The sequence below is a fragment of the Euprymna scolopes genome, chromosome 19, assembly GCF_053919585.1.
Source record: "Euprymna scolopes isolate OS-2025 chromosome 19, ASM5391958v1, whole genome shotgun sequence".
Taxonomy (NCBI): Eukaryota; Metazoa; Mollusca; class Cephalopoda; order Sepiida; family Sepiolidae; genus Euprymna; species Euprymna scolopes.
The window spans coordinates 12,009,088-12,028,904 of NC_136500.1; the positions used below are offsets into that span (position 1 = coordinate 12,009,088).

A 19,817-nucleotide genomic window follows, 5' to 3' on the forward strand; every position below is an offset into this window, starting at 1 on the left:
TCTTATGTTTTGATTAGCACCCCCTACCCCCGCCTGAGCACACACACACCTCCAAACACTCAGGCAACGCCAGGTACCCCTCGCTAGTCTATAAATATAAAAGCGAAAATGTTTGTATGTGTGTTTGTATGTTTCGCAAAAACTTTCGACACGGGTCACAGATTTTCGCCAGATTGGTATCATTTTAAAGTTCCAACCTTCGCCCGACAAATATCAAAAAATTGGCCAAAAACATTAATTCCGTCACCCTAAAATCATCAGTTTTCTACAGGGGGGGGGTTAGCAAAAACCGTCCTTTCATGACAAATTCGGTTCTACGCATGTGCAAATGACGTCGGAACCTGATTTAGTCTAAAGATTTTAAAAAACGGCCTAATTTCGCCAACGTCGTCTTAGCTCAGTTGATTAGAGGTCAACGTTATTATCTAAAGGTTTTGGGTTCGAATCGTGGTGTTGGATGTCTTTTTTTCTTTTTTTTTTTTCGATTTTTAAAGGTTTAATATTTAATATTTAAGCCATTTTTTTTTTTTCCGATTTTTACATTTACCATCGTTCGTTTGCCTTATGTTAGTTTTTTTTTTTAGCTGCTTTTTTCGATTTTTTTAAGTCTTAACATTTTGATTAGGAAAGTGAGAAATATATAAACAGCTGTAGAGAGAGAGAGAGGCAGGGATAGAAATTAAAAAATTAAGATTTTACACACATGTATGTCCAGCTAAAACTAAAAAACGACAAAACAAACATCTACAATGTTAGTATTCACTTAATCTTTATCCTGTTAGCCATAGAATTTACTTGTTAATTTATTTTTAAATATAAGTTTATTAGAATTTGTTGACTACATAAATAATATTTGCAGTTTATGTGAAAGCAATATATATAAACTATTGAAACCAAGTTTAGTGCAAATCTATATCTCTAAAGTGAGAATGTGTGCATGTGTGAGGACACTTCTCAACCTAGCTACTCAACAAATTTTTCGTCTACAGACTTGAAACTTGGTATATAAGGTATTCAGACATGTGGAAAATTTTTCATTGGTTTTAATCCAGAAAAAAATGGCTGCTAAGAGGTCAAAATTAAAAATTGGTACTTGGGAGTTATCGGATTTTTATCTGCTTGTCAATTGTTTCACAAAGTTTTAAAATATTTTTTAAAGATCATAGCAAGCTGGTCTAGTGGTTATTGTACTTGATTCACTGCCTTTAGGTTTTGGTTTCAATCTCAGCAAGAGTATATTTTTTCTTTTTTTCTTTTTTACTTACAAAAAGTGAACTGTTTAGAGAAAAATGCTAACATGTCCCAGTTTCTATTTTTTTACACTTCGGTTTTGTTTTTACACTTCGGTTTTGTTTTTACACTTCGGTTTTGTTTTTACACTTCGGTTTTGTTTTTACACTTCGGTTTTGTTTTTACACTTCGGTTTTGTTTTTACACTTCGGTTTTGTTTTTACACTATGGTTTTGTTTTTACACTATGGTTTTGTTTTTACACTTCGGTTTTGTTTTTACACTTCGGTTTTGTTTTTACACTTCGGTTTTGTTTTTACACTTCGGTTTTGTTTTTACACTTCGGTTTTGTTTTTACACTTCGGTTTTGTTTTTACACTTCGGTTTTGTTTTTACACTTCGGTTTTGTTTTTACACTTCGGTTTTGTTTTTACACTATGGTTTTGTTTTTACACTATGGTTTTGTTTTTACACTTCGGTTTTGTTTTTACACTTCGGTTTTGTTTTTACACTTCGGTTTTGTTTTTACACTTCGGTTTTGTTTTTACACTTCGGTTTTGTTTTTACACTTCGGTTTTGTTTTTACACTTCGGTTTTGTTTTTACACTATGGTTTTGTTTTTACACTATGGTTTTGTTTTTACACTTCGGTTTTTTTTTTACACTTCGGGTTTTTTTTTACACTTCGGGTTTTTTTTTTTACACTTTAATTTTTTTTAAGGAATTAATCGTTACGTCGAGTACATCATATAGGATAAAAATCTAATTTGGAATAAAAAATATGAATTCTTCACGACTTTTTTTTTTTTTTTTTTTATTACATTTTCACCCCAAACAAGGCACATTGCCACTTTGGTGTAGGGGGCTACTATCAGGGGAAACATCTACTGGGGTACTATGTAGCGATTAGGGCAGCGAGATGTTGGTTCACGTTGCACTTGAACTTATGCATGTCAGTACAGTTGGGGAAGCAGTGACCTGGAATGGAATTCCAAAGTCTAGCTGTTCTGGGGAAGAAACTACTGGAGTAGAAAGATCTTTTACATCTAGGGATCTCTACAGTGTGGGGGTGGGATTTTGCAGCTTGTCGGGTCTGTCGAGGGTGTTCACGTCGTGGGGGCACAAGTGCTTGCAGTTCTTCAGAGCATTCACCATTATAATACTTGTAGCACAGGCAGAGGGATGCAACGTTTCGACGATGGGACAGAGGCTGAAGTTTAGATGCCAGTTTAGGGCCTATCAGATTTGCGACCCTCTTTTGAACCCTGTCAAGGAGCGAGAGACTAGTAGCCGATGCACCGGCCCAAATATGTCAGCAATACTCCATACATGGGCGAATAGTGGCCTTATAGAGGTACAGGATACTTTCGGGTGTTAGAAGTTTTCTAGCACGGTAGAGAGAGCCCACCTTCCTTGCAGCGGCCCTGGCAATGCCCTCGATGTAATTGTTCCAACTCATGTTTCCTGTGAACGTTAGGCCAAGGAGTTTGAGAGACGTACTCTCAGATAAAGAGTCGTTGGCCATTGCTATAGGTGGTAGAGAAGGTTTCTTGTAATTATTGAATGAAACCAGTTTTGTCTTGGTGGCATTGAACGTTGCCATCCATTTTTGTCCCCATTCCACTACTGATTGGAGGTCATCCTCAAGTGTTTCTGCCATTACTTTAGATATATGTTCATTTGTTTTCCTGTCGTGCCTGCTATAGAGTGTGGTGTCATCAGCATATATACCCATCTCAGAGGCAATTTTGTCGGGGAGGTCATTTATCAATATCAGGAACAGCAGAGGTCCAAGGATAGATCCCTGGGGCACTCCCGCATTTATATCATATTGTTTAGACAACCTGGATTTTTCTCTTATCTAAGAAGGATTTAATTATGTTAAGTATTCTACCAGTGATACCGTAAGATCTAATCTTCCTGAGGAGACCCTCATGCCATACCCTGTCAAAAGCCTTAGATATATCTAGAGCTACCGCTCTGCCCTCTCCCGCTTTGTCCAGTGAATGGTATATGCGTTCAGAGATTACAGTGAGGATGTCTGCCGTGGAACGGGCTTGTCTAAATCCATATTGATGGTCGGTCAGAAGTTTAGCATCTTTAAGGTGCTGGACTAGAGCATGGTTAATTAAGGTCTCAAATATTTTGGCAAAAAGTGGGAGGAGGCTAATGGGGCAATAATTTAATGGGTCAGTTCTTTCGCCAGAATTCTTGAATACTGGTACTACAGAAGCAGTTTTCCAACAGCTCGGAAAGCAAGATGATAATGATGTTCCTTTTAAAGAACAATGATAGGAAAAAAGATTAATTGGCATTGACCTGGATGAAAAATATGTAAAATTTAGAAAAGAGAATATGACCTTAAACTGGCACAGATTTTTTCAGGGGTGGGGTCGGTATTGATATACTTACTGAAGGGAAGTAACTCTAATGTTTTATTTTAGATCAAGGAGTTAATTCCCTCGAGGACTCTATAAAAACCACTTGGGTGTGTGTGTGTGTGTATAAAGAGAGAGGAATAGGCTGGGCAGAAAAGAGAGGGGTTGACTTTTGAAGAAAGATATAAATTAAATGTTTTAATACAAATATGTTACACTTTTGCCCTGGGCAACATTGGGTAGCACTGCTAGTAATAACTGAGAATGAATTTACAATTAACACTTGTACCTAGCCATGGTTGGTGGAAGAAAAACAATATACGTCCATAAATTAAAGAGTTCAGTTCAAAATTCAATATGTTTCCATGTTCAACATAAAGATCTTCCAAGTTCACAAAGATGCATCTCAAAAAGATTGAATGTAATTGATTCCATTACATAACTGCACAAAATCTAAGAATTGTTCTCCTCATTATTTATACCATATTTCCCCCCACCTTCCTTCTCTTTTTATATATGGTATAGTCTGTTTCACTGTATTACAGCTCTTCAGTGCAACTAGACTAGTACTCATCCCAACAAGGAATTTAACCTACAAACATCAAACTGAGTTCTGCTCACTAAACTTGGCACTCGTAAATCATCTTTCCAATATCTTTATACAAACATTCAACATAAAGTGCTCTACTTAATTTTTTACAAAGAGCTTTGCATTAAAATAAGTAGCAAGTGATATAATGAAAGAAGAGTAGCTTATATATTCATCCGCAGACACAGATTATTTTGCTGTGTCACAACTCCTCAGTGCGTCTAGATTAGCATGCATCCCAAGCCAGGAATCGAATCTACAGTCAACAGTTCTACTCCCTAAGCCACAGGATTGGCACTCGTAAATCTCTCCAATGTCCTTATAAAAACATTTACTGCCATTTTTATTTATATATGTTATAGATGTGTGTGTGTGTGTGTGATAATAGAATTCTTTTTTGTTTGCTTGTTTCTTGCCTTCTCTAAATCATCTGGAAACTGGTGTCACATGCTAAAAAGCAATCATTAAACCAACAGTAATAAGTTGAATCTTTATCAAATGCCCGCCACTCTATGCCACCAGAATGAGATGGCCTCTATAAAATATATGTAATGCATTAAAAATTGTCATGCATTTATTTTGTTTTTTCAGGTGACAAGCTCCCTATCCGATGGCTTGACTATTGTGACAATGGATGAGAAATACTCAAAGAAACGAATTCAAATCATGTCAGAACATACAACTGGTCATTCGTCTGACCATTTGAAGGCCGGTTGTAAAAGTCTTGCTTATGGACTTTTTGGTGGCTTGACCAGTGTGGTCAACCAAACCTATGAGGGCACCAGAGATGATGGCCTGGGGGTAAGTAGTTTTTTTTTTTGTTTTTTTTTTTTTTTTTTTTTTTTTCAACATCCTAAATAATAGTTCTGTTTCAAGCACATATTTTTTAAAGGAAAATGGAACAATGTTGTTGAAACAAAGACTTTCTATGAGAAAATTTTAAAAATTGAAACTGAGAAATGTATACTTCATAGAATCAAGACATTATTGCTGGTCGGAATGTTTTTTTTTTTTTTAATTTTCTTATTTTGTTCTAGATGGTGATGGGGTATTCTACCAAATGTTTTGTGCACATTTTTTTTACATATCAGTTTTTTCCCCTAATTAAAAATTTGATTATTTATTGAAGAGGAGTCCACATTTTATGCTTTTGTTTTAATGAAAAAAAATATTTTTATTTGTTCATTTATTTCCTCTTGTTCAAATTTATATTTTTATTTTTCTTTCATACAGGGTTTTATCACAGGTTTGAGCAAGGGTTTAGTTGGGACTGTAATCAAACCAGTGGCTGGAGTGCTGGATTTTGCAACTGCAGCAGCTACAGCAGCACGCGAAACTAGCCGTCGTTCTCACAAGATCCAAGTACGTGTGCGCGAACCTCGCTGTTGTCATGGACTTGGTGGTTTGTTGCCACACTACAACCTCAACCATGCCAAGCAGCAAATGAACATCCATTTATTAAACGGAAACCAACTTGATGAACTGTGAGTCACAAAACCCGTTTTTTTTTCATTGCTTCATGAGGCTTTTTTTTCTTTTTTTTTTTTATTCAATAAATTTCTTTTTGTTAATATGAAAGATACAAGAATATGAATCAAAAGTCAAGAATTTATGAAAATCGGATTTTTGCTTAAAACTTGAGTTGACTTATGCACACTTTATAGAGTTTTACCATAGACTGTATAACAAAATTTTGTCACTATATTCTTGGCCAGTTTTTTAGCTGTTGGAAGCGGCATACCAGTTTCAACTACTATCTGGTCATCTCTTTGATGTTCGTTTTTGTGATTTTTCTTGAATGAAATCATTTTTATATGCTTTCTTTTAATAGTTGGAGTCAGGCAGCTGGAAAACATGTTCCAATCATGTCCATCTTTTTTAATGTAGTTGATGGATATGTTACTAAATTTCTTTCTGATATCTGCATTTATTTGTCTACTTTGCAAATTACTTCAAGAAAACCGGGTAGAAACATAAAATTGTCGCCCTAGAAAAGACAACATGATTCCATTTCTGTTTGATGAAAAACGGGTTTTCTTTTTCTGTTGCAAATCATCTACTAGTTGGCCAGTTTTTTACTTATCCCAAGAGCAATAGAAGCATACTATCATGTCTGAAAGTGATACGATGTTCGATGAGCGAGATTGCCGCTGTACAACTCATGCTCTCTATTGATCCAAGTTATGACAACACGACCATTGTCAGCACCCTCAAAATGCAAATCTGGACGGTTCGACGCTTCAGGGCATGCCCAGGGTAATGAAAACAAAGCTTTTGGTGTAGTTTCAACTGAGGGCCACATCATTCCACCTTATATTTTCAAAGTCAGCTTGAAAGTCAATACCAAAGTGTACCTGGATGTGCTGAAGAATGTGATCTCTTGGTACAATCAGGTGGCCACTGGCAGACCCTGAGTGTGACGGTAGGACTCAACACCGGCCCACACATCCAAAGAGACCCTAACCCTAACCCACACATCCAAAGAGACCCTAACCCACACATCCAAAGAGACCCTAACCCACACATCCAAAGAGACCCTAACCCACACATCCAAAGAGACCCTAACCCACACATCCAAAGAGACCCTAACCCACACATCCAAAAAGACCCAGGCTTGACTTCAGAGTGTTACGATTTTGTACTCTTCTCGCTTCAAAGAATTGTTTCCAAGAATTTCTTAAAATATTTTTTATTAGTTTATTTGCTCCTGTCTCTACGGGTATAATATTTCTTTCTTTCAGACACCATGTCATCTTTCAATCATTCTTTAAGTCTTGATATTTTGTTATCTTTTGCCGTTCAGCTCTGTTATGTTATTTATTTATTTTTTTTCAGTTTTATCGCATGGGAACAAGTACGCAAAGAAATCAACAAAAGAGTGTGTGCTTTGATTACCAACCAAAAAGTTTATTTCTTGATGGGTGATAAAGGAACAGAACAACAGATTGTTGATTACCAAATTTATCTTCGAGACATCCAGTTCTGTATGCCAGTTTCCAAAAGTCAGTCTCACTTTTGCTTATTTATTAAGAATTGCTTTCTTTTGAATATGTAATAATAACGATTTTGATATGTGATAACAATAATTTCAATATGTAACAATAATGATTTTGATATGTAATAATTTCAATATGTAATAATAACGATTTTGATATGTGATGATAACAATAATTTCAATATGTAACAATAATGATTTTGATATGTAATAATTTCAATATGTAACAATAACGATTTTGATATGTGATGATAACAATAATTTCAATATGTAACAATAATGATTTTGATATGTAATAATTTCAATATGTAATAATAATAATAATAATAATAATAATTTCAATATGTAATAATAATAATAATTTCAATATGTAATAATAATAATAATTTCAATATGTAATAATAATAATAATAATTTCAATATGTAATAATAATAATAATAATTTCAATATGTAATAATAATAATAATAATTTCAATATGTAATAATAATAATAATAATAATTTCAATATGTAATAATAATAATAATAATAATTTCAATATGTAATAATATTAATAATAATTTCAGTATGTAATAATAATAATTTCAATATGTAATAATAATAATAATTTCAATATGTAATAATAATAATAATTTCAATATGTAATAATAATATTAATTTCAATATGTAATAATAATAATAATAATAATTTCTGTATGTAATAATAATTTCAATATGTAATAATAATAATAATTTCAATATGTAATAATAATAATGATTTCAATATGTAATAATAATTTCAATATGTAATAATAATAATAATAATGATTTCAATATGTAATAATAATTTCAATATGTAATAATAATAATAATAATAATTTCAATATGTAATAATAATAATTTCAATATGTAATAATAATAATAATTTCAATATGTAATAATAATAATAATAATAATAATAATTTCAATATGTAATAATAATAATAATAATAATAATTTCAATATGTAATAATAATAATTTCAATATGTAATAATAATAATAATAATTTCAATATGTAATAATAATAATAATAATTTCAATATGTAATAATAATAATAATTTCAATATGTAATAATAATAATTTCAATATGTAATAATAATAATAATTTCAATATGTAATAATAATAATAATAATAATTTCTGTATGTAATAATAATTTCTGTATGTAATAATAATTTCAATATGTAATAATAATAATAATTTCAATATGTAATAATAATAATAATAATAATAATTTCAATATGTAATAATAATAATAATTTCAATATGTAATAATAATAATAATTTCAATATGTAATAATAATAATAATTTCAATATGTAATAATAATAACTTCAATATGTAATAATAATAATAATATTTTCAATATGTAATAATAATAATAATAATGTCAATATGTAATAATAATAATAATAATTTCAATATGTAATAATAATAATTTCAATATGTAATAATAATAATTTCTGTATGTAATAATAATAATTTCAATATGTAATAATAATAATAATTTCAATATGTAATAATAATTTCAATATGTAATAATAATTTCAATGTGTAATAATAATAATTTCAATATGTAATGATAATAATAATTTCAATATGTAATGATAATAATAATTTCAATATGTAATGATAATAATAATTTCAATATGTAATGATAATAATAATTTCAATATGTAATAATAATAATTTTGATATGTAATAATTTCAGTATGTAATAATAATAATAATAATTTCAATATGTAATAATAATAATAATGATTTCAATATGTAATGATAGCTATGCATGTCTTGATATATAATAATCTATTAATCACAGCAATTTTGTTAACTGATTCAACTTTTGACATCCAAAATCGCACTGATCAGAATTGATGTTCATGACACTGCCCATGATAACGTTTTGTTTGAATTTATTTTTAAGTATACAAGTTTTTTTTTTTTTATGGAACTCTCCAGATAAGCCATGAAGCTATGTGATGTAAGGAACTAAAAAAAAATACTTCAAGGTCAAAAACTTGCCATTCCATGTTAAATGGAATAGATTCTGACTCAGAAAACAGCAATTCTTCCCTCTTTGTCAGAAATATCACTCATGGAATGTGAGAACTAAAGGACAAATAAGAGAAGTGAGTTACGTGGCTGTCACAACGGGTATAATATTTCTTTCTTTCAGACACCATGAGATAAAGAAAACTCAAGATCCACTGTCTACACTCCTTAAAAGGGAAATAACTCTTGCTAGCACTCTTGACATTTACATCCGAGTCATAATAGTTATTTTAGTATTCAAGGTCAAGACATTTTTTTTTCTCTTCATTCTGTTGATCGTATTAACAGTGAAGGGTAGACTACAAAGTATATGTCCAATCTTCTTGAGGGTTGTGTTGAAGTCTGAATTTGATGTGCACCACCAGCAAAATGAAAAGAAAGTCTTCAAAAAAAGTGTATAACACTGAAAGTCTCATAAAAAAAAGAATTTAAAAATGATTTTATTAATTAAAAATAAATGACATTTGATGTTCAAAAAAATGTTTAAATAACATTCGAAAATTTGTTCACCAGGATGCTCACTTGCTCATAGCAAACAACTGTTCTAATCTCAAAAGGTCATTGAAGATTCTTGATTATAATATGAGGGCCCTCCCTCTCCATCTCATTATATTGGATATTATATTATATCAAAATTCGATTTTTATTACATAGTTGCACTAAACTAACTTGATTTCTTTCCAGAGTTCATGTATATTCCTTTTACATAAACTTATACATTATTTATGTAGTTTCCAAGCTATGGTAGTTATATTAAAAAGATATAAAATCTGAAAGTAAATTCTATAGTTGTCAGGATAAAAGTTAATGAAGCGTTTAGCATTTATTACATAGATTATTTTCTGAAGGAATAAGTTTTCACATTGAAAATCAAAGCAATTTTCAAAAGAGTTTAGGAATTCTAATCTGGAATTTCAGTTTCAGTAAATTAAGTCATATGCTGTTAAGAGCGACTGTATAATTTTATCCAATATTTTAAATAAAGAAATAACAAATAAATTTAAAGAGAGCCGCTAAAGTTTGATTTTTTAATAAAATTTAAAGAATTGTATAATTTGTCAAATAAACTGAATTATTTTTTTCTATTTCAGATGAATGTTATTATGTAAAATTTGTAAAGAAGTATTCCACCAAAAGTCCGCCTTACATCCGATGTGATAATTTTTTAATTGCTCAAAGAGTAAGTGAAATAATTTCATTACTACCAATCCTCCATTTTTTTTTTTTTTTTTTTTTTTTTTCTCACATTCACCCCTAACAAGGCATATTGCCACTTGGATGCAAGAGGCTACTCTTTGGGACTATGACAATCTGGCATTTAGGTACTTCAACAGTGAAATGGTATGATTTTGCTACTAAGTGGGTTTGTCGGGATATGTACGTTGAGGGGGCAAAAGTGCAATGAGTTCATCAAAATATTTGTAAAACTGGCACAGAAATGCAACATTGTGGTGATGGGACAGGGATTAGAGCTTAGTTGACGAAGTGAAATATATTAGATTTACATTTTTACTATTATATAAAAGTCACTTTGTGTGTGTAAGAGAGCTCCTTATAGGTTCCGAAATGGCTGAGCCTATCTTTTGAAAATTTTACACAAGGTAATTTATGTATGGCAGTATTCTTATATATGTTTTATACAGAAATTTGTCTGATAAGTATCAAAAATCGAAAAAAAATCCGATCCTAATAATAGTTTTTCTTTCTTTCTTTCTTATAGATAAAAAAATTTTACTGAGAAATATTTTAGGTTGCACCAGCAAGGAAGATAATAAAATAATCAAATTTCTACTTAGAAAAAAAAAAAGATTTGTTGACATCTGGAAAGATAGCTCAATAGTAGAGCATTCGACTATAGATCGAATGATCCAGTTTTCAAGCCCGAATGTACCTCACCATTTTATTTTAATTTTTTCTTATTAATGCATTCAATTTACAATAAAGAAGTATGATTTAAAATAGCCACAAATCATTTCTTTGTTTGCATATTTTAAAACTAAACATTAAACATGCGGATAAGGGCTATCCACTTATTTTGTGCTTCCTTTTTAAAATTAAATATGTTTTTAACTCTTTTTCAAAGTGTTTTTTAACATGTTTTATTAACTATTTGTTCTTATTATAAGCACTATCCCCTATTTGGTTTTATCAAGCTTTTACATCTGGTTGAGATTACTTTATAAATATTAATTCTTTAATATTTATAATATACTTTAGTTTTGCCATCTTGGATCATTTTGGTAAACTTAACTGTAATTCTTATTTTATATATATATACACACACACACTAGCTGGCTTTGCTACTTGAAATATTTAAAATATTTTTAAAAAAACATTTCGTTCATAACTTTAACATGAAACAAAAACATTAACCTTTTTTAATTTCAATACAAATTTGTCGTTTAATGTGATAATTATGAAAGATAAAAAAGAAATCAATTTTTCTTTTTCATTTGTCATTTCAAAATAGATCACAACTTGTTGAAAATTGATCGGTTCCTCTTAAAAAAAAGGAGGAATATTTTAACACAAATGCTAGATATTTGTCCAGGAAATAAAACAAAACTGAATTATTTGGTATATTAAAATCAAAACAAACATTGCATAAAAAAAAACAATGACAAATAATAGTTAATACAATGTCCCTTTTTAAAGCCAACATGCAAATTGGTTAACCTTGATACATGCATAAGCAGTATAGTATTCATTTGTGTAAAGTTGAAATAAAATGTTTTGATTTCATCGGCGAGAAATGGATCCAACATTTGTATTTATTCTAGTATAATTTTGTGTTATAGGGGAAAAAAGCATTCATTTGTAAAAACATGTCTGTCAGTTGACACTTTGATCTTCCATTGATATCTTCAGTTTCATGGCATGAGTTTCTACTGTTTCTATGAAACCGAATATATCAATAGAAGATAAAATAAATATGTATATATATCTGATATTATTAATTAAAAAAATCAAGTTCTTGTCCAGAATTCCCCCTATATCAAAAACAAAATTAAAGAAAAAAAAATCTGTACAATGTATATACACGTAATGGAAACAAAATTCCAAAATCACATAAATTGATCAATTTTATATAAAGAAAATATTTAAGCAATTAATGAGAATTGGTAGACATTACAATAAAAATGTTGTAAGTTTGAATTGTTGTTGAATTATTTCCCTTGTTACTTGAATTTATTTTCAAGATGGCGGCACAAGACAGTCACTTCTCTTGTACTCATAAAGTTTTATTTCCTTATAAAACTACCTGATCAATTTACATGATTTTTGGAATATGATATTTTTGTTTTGCCACACCTTCAGTTTCATGGCATTACATCATGCAGATTTTTCATTACTTTTGTTTTTTAAAATTGGTGGAATTTTGAACAAGAACCAAAAATCATTAAATTGACAAGAGAACATGATTTCGTTTAATAATAAATTAAAGAATAATTAATTTTTAAATATTTATTTTTTGTTTTTTCTTGTAGGTATCTCAACAAATTCTTTATGCCCTTGGTCTATATCAAGAGCTGCAACAAACTTTACCTGCTGAAAATTTGGTGATGCCAGACTTTGTGGATCAGTGATGACTCCCTGACTTTTTGTTCAGATGTTGCTGTCAGTCTTCAACCAATAACTTCCACAAGCCTCCATTTCTGTATGTGCGTACATACTACAATGTTCAGTGGAGAAAAAAAAACAATGCAACAAATAAATGAAACTTGGAGGGGGGGTATTTGCTATAATCTGCAAAATGACCATGAAAATGCTAGAAAATACTTGGTCTTTTTTTGTTTTATTAATTTGTCTGAACAGGCAACCAACAATAACAAGGAAAGAAGAAAAAAAAAATCGAAAAGTTTGACACTGGATTTTGAATACCTCAGTGCCTCTAAATAATGAGAGAACAGTGGAAATGTGATTGAAATTCATCTCAATTGTCCCACCTTTAAAATCAACACAGATGCGCTTCACTTGACACAAACATTGCCGAGTTGATGGTGCCATAAACCAATAATTTACAGTTGTGATCATTTGTCTTTCATTCTACTCTTGTTCATGATGATAATCTATATCAATTTGGGAGAGAGGGGCCTAAATGCTCTTGTGTTGATCGCAAAAAAACCTACAGCTTGTGATAAGCTTTGAAAATCCTAATTGAGTCTCTTTTTCCCGTCTGAAGTAATTCCCTTTTCTTTTCATTTTTTAACTTGTTCAATGTTTGGTACTTTAATAGTCATGAACTCTTAAAATCTTTTTGCATTTTCACAAAAACAAAACTTTTCAGATCGATGCATTTTCATAATTAAAAAAAAATGTCAATCTGCATCTTGTAAGAAAAATTCCAAATCAACGGAAACAATGACTATGCATCCATAAATACAAGCTCGATATGCCATAACTCAAAAATATGTTCTGACCAGGTGAACATGCAACTGAGTTACTTCTCAACCAGTAATTAACACTAGTGTCAGTAAGATGTACTTCTATTTCTATAAAATGAAAATCATCCATTTCATTATCCAGAGATAATAGTGTCAGTAGTGGCATTATTTCTTCATATGCAACCGATAAGTTCTTCTTTCTTTTTTTTTTTTTTTTTTTTTTTAATACGTTATCACACTAAGTGTTTCAACTATGTTCATTGTCTCTGTAATGGTAGCACAAAAGAAATGGTTATTATTTTGATATTTTGTTGTTTTATGAAACCAGTTTTCAAAGCTTCTTTAAATCTGAAAAATTGGGAAATAACCGTAAAATTGTTTATGAAAATAAATGAGAAAACAAATTGATTAAAAGTTATTTCTATTTTAATAATTTACAGAATTTTAAGAATAAAATTTAATATCAACAAAATTTGTGAAAAAAAAGTCAAAATCTTGACTTTTTTAATGTGCCATTGACTAGTTGTAATTTTATTTAATATGTAAACTTTAAAATATAAGTAAAACTATTTGTTTTCTTATCAAAATGCAATAAGATTCTTACAGTTTATAACTAATGCATTATTCTACACCAAACATTGCATAATTAAAAATAAAATAATAATGAGACAAATTAAAAATATGAACAACAAAACTAACTGGATTCTCAGCGATATTTCTCCAGCCAGCTTTTTTCTCTTTCCTATATTGTTTTTGTTTTTGACATATTCAAAAGTTGAGGTCTACAACAGATTTTATATACATAAAAAAAACAACAGTGCTTGTACTAATTTTTAAAAATGTGTTTCTAAAATATGAAACCAATTGAAAACAATACATAAACATAAAAAATATATGTGCTTGAACACCACAATTTCATATTTTTAAGTACACAAGTATAAATGCCACAAGTGATCCAATATGTATATACTTGCTTATGTATACAAACTTTGTAAATAGTAATACTGTTGTTTGTGAGTCTTGATCAGTGCATGCAGAGAATATAATGCCCACGGCAACTGTCAGTTTCACACTTATTTGCAAGAATCCAATTTGAATGAAGTTTGCCAGTTTACAGTGGAACTTTGCTTTGTGTGTCGACCCTGGCTCGATTTATAACTACATATAACTACAGATGCTCTATCCCTGATATTAAGCCATTTCCTCATAAAGCCAACAGTACACATCGACACATATAGGGTGTGTTGGTTATCAATACAAACAGAATGTGGAAATGGTTAACATTAAGCAAAAGTTGGGTTGATAATTCCCTGTCACCATTTTAAAATTTTTTATTTAGCAAAACATTTTTTGAAAGTAAATATTTTATATTTAACAGAAAGTCTTGTTTGTTTGTTTCCCTCTACTTAACTATAAAAGACACTTTGTGTTTGTGGGTGTGTATGTGTGAACTCCTTCTCTATGGACCCCAAAACGGCTGAGCCAATTTTTTTTTTTATTTCACACTGATGTTCTTTGTGTCTGGGAGTGTTCTTAGATAGGTTTTATATCGGAATTCCTCCGATAACTATCAATATTCAAAAAAAATTATTATTATACGATCTAACATTGCAAAGTTCATTTGAAGTTTTCCCACTGCACAAGCAGAAAGGCCCGACATTTAAAATCAACAGTAGGTTCTTTGATAAGACAGAGATGCATTCAAAATGAATGTTTCTGATAAGAGCACAATCATGATATTTGACTTTTGCATTTTAAACTTTAATTCAAGTCAGTATATAAAAATAATTATATAAAATCAGCTGCAGGTTTTGTACAGTGGTGGACTGTTACTGTGAGGAGGCATATGAAGGTTCCTGCTGGTGCACTACAATGGGTTCCCAAATAGAGCAGACAATCGATTTGATTGACGATTTCAAACATGGAATATTCATCAATCCTCATTCAATCCTGGACAATGTTGGGTCTCCCTACTAGTGTGTGTATATATATATATATATATATATATATATATATATATATATTATAGAGTCTAAGGAGTACTTTTCATCTACAACAATCTAAATTGTAATCTAAATATCACCCACATTTAATCCATGCACACAGTAGCAAAAATGCACAGCAAATTCACACACAGAAGATGAGGCCTAAAACACAAACGAAACCACAACATACAATGACATGGTACGCAATATCAAAAAGTAAACCATGAAACGTGTAATGCACATATTTACATGTTAAAAGATGAGTCAAATCTTTTTAAGAAAGTTTTCTTCAGCCAATATGACATTTCATCTTTGGATATGTAAATGCAGATACCAAGAAAAAAAGAATTTCGTATCAGGAATTATTTTTAGGAATGAATAAGGAAAGATAAATGTCAGGAGAATGAAAGTAAAATATGGAGACGAATGGGAAGACATTGATTTCTGCTGATTTACTGAAAACGTTTAAAAGTACAAACTGGGTCTTGATTTATGAGAACATTACATCTGAAATTTTCAATTTCTTTTCTGAATTTTTCTGTTTTGGGCTGCGAATTGTGTGTGTGTGTGTGTGTGTGTGTGTGTGTGTGTGTGTAAAAAAACAGGACTTTCTTTAAAAAAATATATCTACTTTCAAAAACGTTAAAAAAATAAAAAAATATAATGTTTACCTGTGTGTTTACCCTCATAGACAATACTGTCCTCTGAAAAACGTGTGTAGAGATTAGATGTGTATATCTTTTTTTTTTTCAGCTGTTTCTTCAGCAACAGAATATCTGGCTGTGATTCATTCAGTGATAATCTTTTGGTGATTGCCTCTGCACAACTTGTTACGACAGATTTCTGAGGAGGGTGATTTGCCCAGTGACATAAGCGTTAATCAGGCCGACACGAGTTACTTACACTATTATTAGCTGTGATAAAGCTCACCTTCAGTTTTTGCAACCAAAAAAAATGTCACGTTTCTCCCTCAATGCATATTATTAAATATGTGTGTATCTTCGTTGTTAAAATGAAATCATTTAAAAATGCAGAATATATATATATATATATATATATATATATATATATATATATATATATATATATATATAGTGTTATAATGGAATAATTCCAGGAGGAAATCCGGGTATGAGAGCTCAATGTATTAAACAGAGCAATAACATAAAAATATAACACGGAAATTACATAATTGTCGATGCAATAATTTATTTCAACCATATGGTATTTTCAAGCATCTAAACTAGACAATTAGTTATTTCTTTATTTCAGTATCAAAAATGTAATTGTCTAGTTTAGATGCTTGAAAATACCATAAGCTTGAAATAAATTATTGCATCGACAATTATGTAATTTCCGTGTTATATATGTGTGTGTGTGTGTGTGTGTAGTAAGTTATAAAATGTATATGGCGATTAAGCTACACTGAATATTCCGCGTTTCATCCACTCTAGGACTCTTCAGGCTTATGTGCGAATTCTGTGGTTGTTTGTTGTTTTTATATGTGCATCTTCTATTGAGATTTTAGTTAGCCAATCAGCTTTCTAGTATCCACCGCACCCTTCCTATCAGCCAATGAGCATGCATTTATCGGACAAAGAGGTCAAATAGGCCTTTGTTCGATAAATGATCATCGGCTGATAGGAAGGGCGCAGTGGATACTAGAAAGCTGATTGGCTAACTAAAATCTCAATAGAAGATGCGCATATAAAAACAACAAACAACCACAGAATTCGCACATAAGCCTGAAAAGTCCTAGAGTGGATGAAACGCGGAATATTCAGTATAGGTTAATCGCCATATACATTTTATAACTTACTAACTAACTCTACCTATGTATTGAGCACTTTTGAAGTAAATACTTAAAGTTTACGCATAAATCTATACTTTCGTGTATTTATTTTATGTGAGTAAATTAAGTAGTTATATATATATATATATATATATATATATATATAAGAAAGAAAGATAAAAACAGAACAAACCAAGTTATGTGTTCACCGACACATTGTAAGACGTCTTCTGGATGGATGAAATTAAGAAAATAAAACATATGTACAATTATTTTAAAATTTATTTTTGATGTAATGAAATGTATAACCCTGTTTCATTTCAGAAACGAAAAAAGTTGTGGGAAATTTTTAAAATGGGGGTGGGGGGCATAGCGTTGTGAAAGAGAGTAAGATTTTTTTTAAACGTTATATAGCCGTTAATATATTTAAAAAGATATGATGCAATTCATATTCTTTTTAGAGCAAATATGTCCCTGATGCAAATATGGATGTGTAACTGAAATGAAATGAGTGTATTTTTGTTATGTAATTTATTGATTATATGCATTAGTATTATGTATTCATTATTATATGCATTATTATATGTATTATTATATGTATTATTATATGTATTAATGGCGATACATTAAAGAAACCTCCGCGTTGATTAATTGTGCTTGAATTTGTGATAAGCGTTGATTCAAGAAGTCTCGTCATGGTCTCTTTGAAATAAATTGAACTATTTTTGCTTTTTCAGTTACACATCCATATTTGAATTATTATTCTTCCAAAAAGAATATGAATTGCATGCATCATATCTTTTTAAATATATTAATGGCTATATGACGTTATAAAAAAAAAAATCTTATTCTCTATCTCAACGCTATGCCCTTTTCTTTTTTCTTTTTTTTTTTTTTTTTTTTTTTAATTTCCGACAAATTTTTTGTTTTTGAAATAGAACAACGTCATACATTTCATTACATCAAAAATATATTTTCAAATATTTGAGCTGGTATTTTGTTTTCATTTTGTTCATCTAGAAGAAGTCTTACAATAAAGATGAAATGTTGAACACATAATTTGGTTTGTTCCCTTTTTATCTATTTCATTGGAATACTATTTCCATTATTCTAACACACACACACACACACACACACATATATGATCAAATGTACTTAGTTGAACACGTTACTGCAGTTGCACAGTATTATCGATTATCAGAAATGTATCTGATGGGTCTTTAACATCTGTAATTAATGCCTGATGTTTAAATCAATCAAGTACATTTCTGGTGGGTGATAATGCTATGCAACTGCAGCAAACTGTTGAATGAAGGACACTTTATTAATATCGATATAGTTCCACCTGATAAGATATTGATCCCTATGTTTGTTCAACTAAGTTTTGTTTTTATCTACCTTTGGGAACTGCCTCACTTATATATGTATATATGCGGGTGTGTATATATTAGTAATAAATAAACAAACCTATCAAGATTGAAGCTCTACGCGGTTCAGTGGAGCAATTAATATAGGAAGTGAGAGATAAGAATTTGAAGTTAAATATAACAAACATTATTACATAATCGGATCAATAAGAAGGAAAAGAAAAAAACCTCTTTAGACTATGGCATTTTAAAGCATAAGATTTTAGAATGGAAAGCAAAAAATTCACAATGCGCTGTTGATCCCACATCTACGAACTTATACATAAACGCTATCACTAATATTAAGCATATTCTCTTATAGAAACTATATATATATGTGTGTGTGTGTGTGTATTATGCACAGACACAAATATCTGTGTAAATAGTTTTGTGTATTGAAGACAATATTGTAAAAACTATTCTTTTGTTTAATGGCCAATTTTTTATGTGGTTCACTTGTATTAAAGAAAGAATTGAATAACCACGGAATTGGACAAAATTAAACTTTTTGTTTGTTTTTAATTGACCTACATTCAGCATATTGTGTTTGTTTATTTCTAAATAAAAAGAAATGTAAATATGTCTTGATTCAAGTAAAAAAAAAAAAAAAAATGTTTAAAAAGTAAAAACATATTTATCTAATATGTGTTTTGTTTTGTGATTCTCGAATCCTTTTTTTTTTTTTCTTTTTTTCTTGGATGGTTAATTCTCAAGCAACATGACTTGGTAGCTATTTTTTTTTTTTTTTTTTTTTTTTTTTTTTTTTTTCAGGAATTATCACTTCGATGGAAGCAATCAATGATTTTCACCCTCTCATGATTAAAGCTTATGTCTAGATTTTTTTGTGTTTTTTCTGTTCCATAACCTAGTTAACCTGTGATGAAAGAGTCGATGGCCATTTTCACTTGAAACATTTTTAGCTGTGGATACTCATTTCTAACATAGAATGCAAATATTTTACAAACTTCCATTAACAAAAATATATTTTA

At 30.0% G+C, this 19,817-nt stretch overlaps 1 protein-coding gene across 5 annotated transcripts in view; it reads left to right on the plus strand.

Moving 5' to 3' along the window:
- The window catches only part of LOC145303414 (intermembrane lipid transfer protein VPS13D-like), a 393,527-nt gene extending 379,697 nt beyond the window's left edge, over window positions 1-13,830 (plus strand). For all 5 annotated transcript variants that reach the window (XM_080144736.1, XM_080144739.1, XM_080144738.1 and 2 more), the window contains 5 exons: window positions 4,787-4,996; window positions 5,429-5,679; window positions 7,031-7,197; window positions 10,352-10,440; window positions 12,749-13,830. In XM_080144736.1, coding sequence (XP_080000862.1) covers window positions 4,787-4,996; window positions 5,429-5,679; window positions 7,031-7,197; window positions 10,352-10,440; window positions 12,749-12,847 — 816 coding nt within the window. In that variant the 3' untranslated portion in view covers window positions 12,848-13,830. The remainder of the gene's footprint in view (window positions 1-4,786; window positions 4,997-5,428; window positions 5,680-7,030; window positions 7,198-10,351; window positions 10,441-12,748) is intronic.
- The last annotated feature ends 5,987 nt before the right edge of the window (window positions 13,831-19,817 follow it).